Source organism: Hippichthys cyanospilos, chromosome 7, assembly GCF_059441005.1.
Source record: "Hippichthys cyanospilos isolate Australia breed blue-spotted pipefish chromosome 7, RoL_Hcya_1.0, whole genome shotgun sequence".
Taxonomy (NCBI): Eukaryota; Metazoa; Chordata; class Actinopteri; order Syngnathiformes; family Syngnathidae; genus Hippichthys; species Hippichthys cyanospilos.
The window spans coordinates 10,269,541-10,281,614 of record NC_142375.1 but is presented as its reverse complement, the minus strand read 5'-3'; the positions used below and the strand labels follow the sequence as shown (position 1 = coordinate 10,281,614).

Below are 12,074 nucleotides of genomic sequence, written 5' to 3'. Positions count from 1 at the left end.
TAAAGGAATATTAAGTCACCAGTATCAATTCCACAGCACAGTGATATGTCAAAAGAATACAACAGAGTTCATACCTGTGTCGCGCTGACTTGTTTGGATCAATCAGGAGTGTGTACACCAAAAACTTTCCGTGTGTTCTTTTATCTTCTCTCGGGTTTCACACACATGTCACGCAGATAGGGGAGGAGAAGAGAGTTCATGCCCCTCACGTCACTGACTTTTTTTTTTTTTTTTTGCTTGTCAGATAAGCAGCATTTCCTGGTGGTCAAAGTCCCTTCAGCCATGGCAACATTTATGGCACAATCACAAGCATTTCCAGCTGATGTACAAGGAAAAAAAAGAGATCTTGACTTACCTGTTAAAGATTTCTTATCTGGAGCACATCAACTGGGTTGCTCCAAATTGGAGGTCAATAAAATAAACACAGTAAAGTACACAATGTATTGAAATTAGGTCAATATATGTAAGTGATATTTAAAAAAAAAACAAGGATGGTGTTGAATCAACATTTTGGGTAGGTAAAATGCAAATCGTTCTGTCATTCTGGTAATAAGTGCACAAATGAAGCCGAACAAAACAAAACAAAAAAATTAGAACTTGAGTACTTTATTCCAAACAGACAAGCCGCAAAGCACCCTTGAAATCCCCCAAATTCAAGGCATAAATAAAGGAAAAACATGACAAAAGAAATATTATCTTCACATTGACCATTCAGTTTAGAAAAAGAGCATTCCAAAAAAATGACCTCAAAAGTGAGCACACCCCAGTACCTGACCTCACAGACAGTGATACAACTTCCTAACGCAGCCACAAGGGGGTAGCATGACACAAGTACTGAGATCTTCAGTGCGCTCAGGTTTGGTCCACGTGCTTGCCTGCAACAGGTGCCTGCTTCCACACACAAAAAAGTGATCAATTATAAGGTAGCAAGGCCAATGGCACGTGTTTGTAAAGTAGCTCTTTGGCATTTCAGCGTAACAGTCGCATTGAAATAAGGCCCAATAGAGGAAGGATAAGTCGACATGCATGTGCGTGCGTGCCATCAGCATGCGCAGCCACCCTGGATGCCGCGGGGCGTGTCCTTCAGGCCGGCTCCCTTGTGACTGGCCGAGGGAGAGGCGTCACTGCTGACACTTTCGTCCATCTTATCGCAGATGATGTCCACCAGCTTGTCAAAAACCTGCGCCACGTTGATTGAGTCCTTGGCGCTGGCTTCAAAGAACTGGAAGCCTATGGAGAATATTAAGGAAAATAAATAATAACGAATGACAGCTCATAAGCGTTTTAGCAAATTGCATTAGGATTTTGAAGGAGTACCCCACCGTTAGATATAACGTAGGTCTGACCAAGTGCTGTCTTGATAGAACGGGCTAAATTGCTATGTTTAGGGATGCAGAGAGGAATACAGTACCTGTAATCCCTATTTATGATATCGCCGGCCTGACGATACGGCCAAAAAATAGAATCTCAGTTTCACAATTTCAATGACTTATTTAAAAGTTTGACTGACATAGTGGAAAAAAATCCTGTGCACAATGTTCGGACAACAATAACGTATAGTAATTTTAAATCAGTTTTAACAACCAAGCTTAACAACCAGAGCTTGCGAAAAAATAGCTGCTAATATCTTTTGCATAACATGCCTTGCAGTGCTTCTAAAATATATTTGCCAAGAGAAAACTAAGTTTTAAGCGAGAATGAGAAGAGATTTTTGCAGAATTTGTATTACCAAGTAGTATCAATTTTCATTTTAAAAAGTTTCATTTAATGAATGTCTTAATTTAACTTTGTTAAGGTAACCTGCACTAACCTAGCTCTGTAGCGAGTCTCTGAGCATCTTCGGTGGGGACCTGCCTCTCTTCTTGCAAGTCCAACTTGTTGCCAACCAGTACCACCTGGGCGTTGTCCCAGGAGTACGTTTTGATTTGCGTTGCCCTAAGGAAAAAAAAAATGCATGCTTCAGTTGCTGCAAGAAACACCTCCATCAACTGGAAACTGATTACCAGTCCTGTACTGCCACGAAGGACTCCTGGTTTGTGATGTCGTACATGAGGAGGAAGCCCATTGCTCCTCTGTAATAAGCTGTGGTGATGGTGCGGTAACGCTCCTGACCCGCCGTGTCCTGGAAACACAAAGTCACTTCACAGGAACAATAGAAAAAAAAAATGGGAGAACACATAAGTTCCATCCATCCATCCAATTTTAAAAGGGCTTGTCCTTATTAGAAAGTAAATTAAGAGCCTCTGTGTCCAAAATGCCCAGGTGCAGACAGTGAATGATGGAAATTGTGGACATTTGCTTTTTTTTCATGTTTTTAATGCCATTGCCTTGTTTTTAATGGTTCAAAATTTTTAAAAAAAGTATAATATATTTACAGTGCAGTAAACTGTATGTCAGGGGTGGCGTGGATGATCCAGGGGAAAACGATTTGTTTTTGGCATGTGAAGTGTAATTGTGATGAAATAAGGATTGGCATCTTTTTTCTTTTTTTCAGCCACTTTGATGCACCTGGGTTTTTTTTTTCGTGTTTGGGCCAGACCAATAAAATCACCGTATATATTTGTATAAATTTAAAACAACAACTATCATTGTCCAAAATAGTAAAAGCACAACCACTATCAATCAAAAAACATTAACATTATTAATAATCACAAAATATTTCAAGTTTTTCCATTTATTAAAAAATTCAGCTCATATTTATACTGGCCGTAATGAACCCATTTGTGGGCCAACTTGTTTGACACCCCTGGCTTAGACAAACCTTTAACCTGCATAAATGCTGTAAAAAAGTAGTTGACAGTTGTTGAAAGTTTTTTAGATCGTTTGTGTCAATGTTAAAAAGGACACAGTTTTAGGTATACAGTACTTATACTGTACATTTTTTTTTATAGATAATCTTATTTGTGGTTGGCATGGCAAGTGGGAAGGGGGGGCAAATTGTTTTCTCTTTACTGGGGAGGGCTTTACAAAATACATTTGAGAAGCGCTGTGTTAGTAGTGAAGCCAGCAACAGCAAACACACACACAAACACACACAGTCATATTCATTCTTTACGGAGAGTTGGATTGGCTCGAGACTCCCCCAAGAGAGGGAGAACCCGATCGAGACGATGAGGGCGAAACAGAGGCAGAGGTCGAGGACGGGGTGTTTTAGGTCTACCACGACAACTGTGCATTCCTCTTGAATTTGAGGCGAGATTAGAGGCCAAAAGGGCGAAACAGAGGCAGAGGTCGAGGACGGGGTGTTTAAGGTCTACCACGACAACTGTGCATTCCTCTTGAATTTGAGGTGAGATTAGAGGCCAAAAGGGGTCAAAGAATAGGAATGACAAGAGGTTGGTAGCCTATAATTATATGATGATCAGCGTGAATCAAAAAAGTCTATTCTGCGGTGTATTGACGTGAATAGCTTAGCTTTGGACAATTTGATATAACTTGATTTACTATTTATAAAATGCTAAATGTTGTGTTACGAAAACTTGACTGCACACAAGAAGTAAATCGGCGTAGTGAATTTGCCAACTTGGAACTTCTTCCGAGATCTGTCTTAGAACGATGGCTGCAAAACATATCAGCCTGCCGCAAGTGCCACCAAGGTAATATAATTACCGCTTACAGGGTTAATTATGTAAAAAGATGTATATGAATGGAGAACGTTTTTTTTCTATATTATCGAAATTAATAGTGTGAGTTTAAAATGAACCAATTTTTAGCTCACCACTATATGACACTCAATTTTGCACACCGTAACTTTAAGATACTTCAAGTGTATTGGACAGCATGATGAAAGTAGGGTTATTGCTCATCTGTTTCACAGTTCTGGCTCAGAATCTTAATACATCCCATCACGTGTGGCATTTGCGTTTCACTGTTTTGTCTACAGTCCAAAATCATGCATGTTAGCCTCAATGAAAATGCCAAAGCTTGAGTGTCCAAACTATGACGCCAGTGCCATTTGCAACCCCTCATTCATTTTTCAGCGGCGCACAGCATCATTTAAAAAGCACATGTTAAATTTAGCCCGAAAACGGTTGGAATAGGCACCAGCAAGCCAGCAACCCTAGTGAGGATAAGCGGCTATAGAAAATGGAAGGATGAATGCAAAACACGGTTTTTGACCCTCTCGGGTAGGTAAATAAGAACGATTCCCAAGTGCATTGGCAAGCAAGGGAAATTTTCACACAGTAGCTCGAGAAATCGCACAAGGAAAAGCGGTGATCGACTTCAACCACATGTACAGTAAATCCCTCTAACCAAAGACAATGTTGCACCCCCAAAGCACACCAGGATATACACGACGAGTCGTCCTGGCACATTGTTTGTCTTCTTTATGCGTAGTCTGCCGGGAAACTTGAATCATCATATAACACTTCACAGCAGACTAAAACAGATTAATTTAAAATGCGGTTCCATTATGAAAATGCTAATGCTGCAGCGCAGAATGGTACAAAAATGAGCGGTTTCAGAGGTCCCGCGGAAGCCATTGGAACCGAATTTGATCATCGCTCCCGATGCGCGCAGAGTGCTTACTAGCAGAATACGTTCCGACGAAGGGGGTAGGATGTATTGCTTTCATCTCGCAGGAGTGCTGTGAGTGAGTCGAGTCTTGTCCTGGGTGGGTGTCGGGCTGCATCGTAAGCACAGTGGGCCCCCGCGCGCTCAATGCCATGCATATTTCATGAAGTGTACTGTCTGGGGAGCGTGTTAAACATCAACTAGCATTAACGCCACCGTGTGAGAAATGACTTGATGCCACATGCACGGCAGCCAGGCGGAGGCCAAACCGGGGCTGAAGGCGAAAGCCTGCCACAATGGTCTCCGAGCCTCCGAGTTGCACGCTACAACCTTTCAAGCTCGGCTTTTATTGGCGCCAGTCAATTTACAGCGCTGACATTTAAGACGATATACTTTTTTTCTAACAATTTTGGTGATTTATTATTATCTGTCACACCCGTTTTCCCCGTGGTGTTGTTTATTATATTCACTACACAAGTGTAAAAAAACATGAACTCTGCACCAAATAATACTGGCTTGAAGTGTCTCAAATCTTTTCAAAATAACAACATGCTGGAGGTTAATGTTTCATCTTTCATTCCATAAACAAATCTAATTTATGTATGTACTGTATGTGAACGGATATCCAGCTCACACCGAAAAGAAAGAAATAAAATGAGCAAATTTATCAGAATAAAGTTGGAGTAAGTTGTCATATTTTAGGAAGAATGTACAGTAATATTCAAATAAGAGAAATTCGGACAAACGGCTACACTTAGGCTTGTGTGTAATATTAAACAAGAGAAATTGTGACAAACAGCTACACTTAGGTTTGTGTAGGACTTTAAACATTTATTACTTTAAATGACTCAAACAATTATTATTCTCATAGCATAACTTTCTTTTTAAGTTAGAATGCAGTAATTCATGTCTAAGAACTTGGGAAAAAAAAATACAATGTAGATGATACTCTTGACTCGACTGTTGGGATGGCCTTGTGCAAATACTGAAAATAAAAATACTGCAATTCCCCAAAAATAAGATGCACCTGTGTATAGGATGCACCAACACTTTGGCGACAATGTAAAAACTATACCAAAACAGAATCAATCTAATTTTCCGAAAGGCTTCATGTTCTCTTGCGTTCATATCTGTAAGTTATATATTTGTTGCGTGTTGAGTGTGTATCATGTTTCCCGCATTGTGAGAGGTCATTGAAATGAATTGAATGGTCAAATGAAATGCTAATTGAGAAAGAAAAACTGGTATTAAGTAAAATCTACATTATGCATCGGAATGTAATTTTTATTTTGCTTTTATGTCCTTAAATGCACCATATTTTGTCTTTCGCAATATTGTAATTTTATTGCCAAATGAGCGAATTGCAAACGTTTGTTTTCACAGTGCATCGGGGAGCTCTAGTGCGGCGTGAAGTCTACACTATGTTGCTTCAGGTTTCTTTGAAATATTCATTCGAAGATCATAACTTCAATGAAGCTCCAGGGGTGTGAACACAAAGATTAGCAAGTGTTAATAAACATACATAAATAACACATTAAGTGTTGTGCACGCAGCCAGTTTGGTGAACTACATAGCTTTCCAGGGCCACAAAAATACAAACAGCAGTGTGTATTAACACTATCGTTATACTATCATTTACAACTTACGGCTACACTACTCACAAAATTTGAGGCAATATGGCCTCAGGTGAGATCTCAATTAGAACCTAAACGGTAATCTTGATTGAATCATTTGCTGCAAATGGGGTCGACTTTGAATCAATGGTGCCTTTGCTTATTGCAGGCTATTTGTGCATTCCATTTTTAATCCGCTGCGGATATGTTTCGGCGCATCACCTGATTATGGTGAGGGCAGTACAAAGAACAAGTGGTTGACCATCAGCCTCGCAGGTTTGGATCTCAAGGTTGTTTTTAGTGCCCTGCAATTGACAGGCGATCACTCCAAGCTCTCGTCAAAAGTCATGATCATGATCAGGACAAGTGTTAAAAAGAAAATGGCATCATGAGCATTACTGGTTCCCAAAGTTTATTTCCTCGGTATGTTCTTGAGAGCTTCTGCTGAATGTTTTCTTTCGAGATTTGTAGGTTTGTGTTTTTTTCTTCATAAATACCTTATTATTTTTGTAGTTATGATTGTAATCGTCACCACCTGTATCCCCTGTCACTCTTGGTAATGTTTGTTCATCTCACTAAGTTAGTTTTTCCAAATTTTCAAGAAAGGTTTAAACTCCCATACGTTTGCCAGTATGGATGTGTAAACACAGTCTGAATAGGGGGAAACCATACATACATGCACCCAGAAATAACTGGCTGAATGCTAGAACGTTAGTATGCAGCAGTTACTATTAGAAGATAAAGAGTACTGTATCTAATGGGCAAAACTTTCTTTCTCATTGAAAGTGGCCAGCATGGCTGGGGAGGTCAATGTCTGTGCCGTCTTTCATGGTTTCATGAGCTGAAATGCATACCGTACAGTGTTCACAGTCTTGCTCAGCACATTTATTGTACAGACCTAAGGTAAAAAGCAATTTTCAGAATTAAGTATTAAGAGACATTTGTAGTTTTTTTGCTTTTCAAATGAGATTTGAGCGAATTAATCGCTTGCACATAGTTGATCAAAGCACTCTGGGATGCCTTTCCATTCAAATGCCAAAGGGCGCGACAAAAGGAGAACCCCATTCTGATTGGCTCTGAGCCAGGAAATGCAAGACAGAAGTTTTTAACATGACCTCCCAAAAAGGCATTCTGTAGTAAATTCAGCAGCTTTTTAACTTGCAATGTAAGTGACATGGTCAAATGTGAGGATTTCTTTGTGTAACCATCACTTAAAATGTTTTCATTGTTTTTTAAGTGGATAAAATGGATGGCTGGATAGCCAGACTGCAGAGGTTAAAACTATTCGAAGCACAATAATGATCCCCAGCGGACAAGGTTGCTTATTGCAATTTAGTGCAGAAGAGATTAGTTTATTTCGACTTTTAAGCTCATCAAATTAATTTTGGTGATTGAAGTGATGGCTGCAGAGTTTAGCAAGCTGTAGAGTACTGTTTGATGGTACTTTAATTGATTAATATGAATTATTCATATTTTTTTCGTTGGATGAGCAAGATTTCTTTTTTTTTTTTTTTTTGAGGTGTGTTGAAAATGGTAGTTCGTGAAGGACTGACGATTGCAATTTTTGGCTTGAAAAATGGCTGACCAAAGATGATGAAGGAGGTGGGGGGGCACCAATGACTGAAGGACAAGGAAAAAAAAAAAAGTAAAATGCCCACTTCTGCTTTTAGAAATTTTAGAAAGACGTTTCTTGCTCCCAACTCTAAAAACAACTGGGGCATAAAAACTCACGAAAATGAAAAAGAAACTGACACTTTAAGGATATTTATTTACTTGATCTAAACAGCGGTTTCAAATGAATAACTCACAACTAGAAAAATGTGTTTTGTATGAAACAAATTAAAAAACAAAGATTATTTTGTATAAAATAAACAAAACATTGGGCCAAGAGAAGAGCACAAAACACCAAATATTTTCCAGTTGTTTGATGGGTTATTGATATGAGTTGAATTGATTCAAGTGACCCCACTTTTCATTGATTTTCATTAATTTGACCCAACTTTTTGGGTCAAATGAACAACTCACAAAACTACAACAATTGAGTGGTTTGTACCAAACAAAGCTCCGCAAAGCTCCTCATTTTATGCAAAACGTTGGGTCAAATATATTACCCTAAACACATCTTTAGGTCAAATGGATAACCTAAAACTCTTTATCAAAGTGACTCATGATGGGATTAACCCTTTAAGTGCCAAAGTAGGAACATTGCAACATTTACACAGTACACTTGTATCTGTAAGCATTACCAAGCTACAAACTTTTCAAACAGTGATTAAAAAATATGTTGAAAAAATGTTGGTGCCTAAAGGGTTCATTTTAATGCGGCTCTTTAGAGATGGGGAAATCAGAAAACAGCCATTTTGCTTTGTTTCAGAGGGTCACACAATCGGGTTCTCGAAACAAATAAGACATAACCAACTAGTGGATTTTGTAGTAACAAGATAAACACATAAACATCACCACGCTCACCCAGATCTGCAGCTTGATGCGCTTGTCGTTCCTGTAGATGGTCTTGACTTTAAAGTCAATGCCCACCGTGCTTACGAAGGCTGACGTGAACGAGTCGTCCGTGTAGCGGAACAGGAAGGACGTTTTCCCCACGCTGCTGTTACCGATGATCAGCAGCTTGAACATGTAGTCAAAGGTCTGGTCGGCCGCGTCCCTCTCCTCTCGGCCCGACCCCGAATCTCTGGCTGACGCCATCTGTCAAAGTGAGAGGCGGAATGAAAAAAAGCGCTCGTCAGGCGAAGCGGCAACCTCGATCGGGATCCAGCAGAAGGATGTGCGACGTGACCTGAAGCGATAGTAAGAACAAAACATGTTATCACAAGCTGTGTTTGCTAGGAGAGCAGTTGCTTGTCCTCCTCCTTTGTGAGTCAGAGCTGCACTGGCTCATCACACCCTTAGCAGACAACTGGCAAATTCACTTAACCCATGTTATTTGGTCATTATTTTATTTGGATCAGGTATGCGCGTCAAGACAAGATAATAAACGTTAAAATGACGGTTTGTCATCACCGCGCTGCCCACCCCGTTTTCACGAGGGATTCATCCCTGGGCGTCCAGAGATTTTTCACTAGCCTGGCCTTATCAGCCAATTTGGGCCGACTTGAAAGGATTTAACATCCTCAAATATAAATATATATTTATTTTCAACCCCTCAAAATGTTCAATAGCATCAGCCTTATCCAGTGTGTTTGTGTGTGTGTGTGTTGGGGGGGGCTGCGGCCCCTTTATGTACAAAGTTGTAAAAATGGAATAGTAGAAAAAGTAACTATGCTGTACAGTCTTTTATATATTTATGAAATAGGGCTGTATGATTATGGCCAAAATAATAATCACGATTATTTTGGTCAATCTTGAAGTCACGACTACTAATCACAATTATTCATCACGTTAGGTGAAACATGTCTATTTACTTCCTTTTTTTTTAAAACAAGCAGCATATAAATAAGGCTTCAAGGCTTGATACTTACAAATAATAATAATAAACTAAATAAAGTAAATAATGATGAAAACAAATTCACCGACATACATGATAAAACATCGGGTTTTCACTAGGTGAAAAATTGACAATATGTATTTCCAATTTTGAATGGTAGTAAATGAACCTGAAATGGGTTAAATTTGACACCACCACCATCTTTGCAAGCATTTAGAAGGGGCGGCAGCATGACATATTGAAAGACATCATTTTTGGACAATCTATGCAATATTTTAGCCTTCTAGTGATTCTTCTAGTGACTTTTCCTTTAATATCACACACTGAAAACATCAAAAAGCACGAGTTGGGTCAAAATTTCCCCTGGAGATTAAAATACCTGGCAATCTTTAAAAAAAAGTAGCAAAAACTAGCAATCTTAAAACTTGAATGACTGCCAAATATGTTTCAAGTTTTAAGATTGCTAGTCACTTTTAGTAAAAACCAAAACAACCGTCATAACGATGCGATGATTCAAACTGCGCATTTTATGGAAATTAAAATGATTAATTACACGTAAGAAATACAATTTAACCTAAAAAATTGAATTTATGACAAAAATCATGTGGATAAAAAAATGAACCCTTCTTCATATAAAAACTGCTGACTCCTCAACTTTGACTTTATGAATATAACGAAGCACAAAATCCTTCAGCTGTTAATCTGCAAGGGATTATTTAAACAGAACAACCACGATGTTTGAGTTACGTTTCCTTGTATTCGAGAGCAGCGAACCTGGCTCAGAGAGTGTGAAAAGGCTTGTGATGTCACAGTATAGGATGTCAGCTACTCGGCAATTCAAGTTAACACTCACCCGTCAGAAATCCATCCCCAAGTAATAGCTGAGTAAATGGTAAAAGGAAGTGTTGCTTTAAAAACACTCCATCTTGGCTCGTCACAGCACGACCATGAATCACGGCGCGGCCTGGGCCCCGCCCACCTCCTACTCCTTTCAGCCTTCTCTATCCATCACCCGAGACTCCTGTTGGTCATTTCTCAAAGCAGCCTCCAAACTTATGGTGGCGGTCGATGCTGAGCCCTGCGCGTCTCATCCATCATCACCCACTCGTTCATCTTCGGCCATTCACATCATCGGGATGCTGAAACCCGCATCCATCCTCACGTCCACCCGTCTGCCTCTCGCTCCCTCTGAGGGAACCTGATCAGCGATACGGTTCACACCAACATAACGAAGTCTGCCTCAGCGAAACACGCAAAATGCACACGTATGGCTATACACGTCACTGAGTTGTATTAAGTGGTGGGTTGAAACAGAAAATGTAGACCATTTACAGCCCGTTACATTGGTGAGACCACATCGATGTGTAATTCGGTTTTATGTTTACAATTTGGTTGAGTTACATTGAGTTACAAATTAAAAAAAAAAAAAAACTCATGTTTATTATGATGACTAACAGATTGAATGACATTTGAATTGAAGTACCAGCAGTGTGGAGGGTAATAACGCAATAATGCCACAATTTAAAAAAAAGCTGGGTTTCATATTTGAATGGAAGCGGAAGTTGTGTACAGTATGTACCATGCTAGCTTTTCAAACTGCCAGGCGGAAACTGAGCTGCAATGTGTTTGTTTACAGACTAGGTGTGTAGTTTGAGGGCACAACCAAATTCTTGACCCTTATTCTCAGTTTGAGAACTATATTACCGCTCATCATTTTATTATATTACACAACTGTTCATGGACTGGTTTATTCACATTATAAAAGTTCAGAACAAATGTCAAAGAAAATTCATGTTTCTTTGGGGGACCAGATATGTTGTGGAGGGAGAAATGGACCGCCTGCCTTATGTTCAGAACCCCTGGGATATTGACGCGGTTTCAAATGGGCGTCAAGTGTGTGCGTGTGTCTACTTGTGACAGGCAGGCAGACGCATGGAAAGATAACACTTGTTAATTCAAATATCCACACGCGCTTCTGGAGATGATACATTCACATGCAGCATGAGAAGTTTTCATCTTTAACAAACTACCAGTTTGTTTGTTTGTTTGTTTGTTTGTTTGTTTTTTAGCACGCCGTCGGTACCTTTTCTTAGTTCGCACCCTCCGTCCCACGTCGACGTCTTTAGTTCCAGGTGAGGGATCAGTGAACGCTGCTCTCGGATCTGTGCATGTGCTCACACAGCCGGGACGTCCAAAGTGTGAACGCGGTCAAGTACGACGTCGTGAAGATGAAAACACTTCCGGTCTTTTCTTTCGCGGTAAAACCACGACTGGACGTTGACGAAATGGTTGCTCAGCGGTTCAAGGAAAGGAATGATGGTTGCTTGTACAACAGATACAAACGAGATATCAAACACAAATAGATGGGTGAAGTGACACCATTGCGTTATTATAGTGGCTTCACGTTAACGTGTTAAAAACAATCACCACATAGAGATAAATGTAACATTTATTGAGTATCCTGCTCAATTTGTATAGAAATGTAATTTATAGTACGGCTGGAT

General features: G+C 39.7%; 1 protein-coding gene across 1 annotated transcript; it reads right to left on the bottom strand.

Moving 5' to 3' along the window:
• Positions 1–590: 590 nt before the first annotated feature.
• Positions 591–11,825, bottom strand: rab3da (RAB3D, member RAS oncogene family, a). Its single transcript, XM_088419993.1, has 5 exons — positions 11,654–11,825; positions 8,598–8,831; positions 2,004–2,122; positions 1,811–1,935; positions 591–1,230 (listed from the first exon to the last, which is right to left on the bottom strand). Exons 2-5 carry the CDS (start codon positions 8,829–8,831, stop codon positions 1,043–1,045), a joined length of 666 nt encoding a protein of 221 aa, XP_088276119.1. The 5' UTR covers positions 11,654–11,825; the 3' UTR covers positions 591–1,042.
• Between the last annotated feature and the right edge of the window lie 249 nt (positions 11,826–12,074).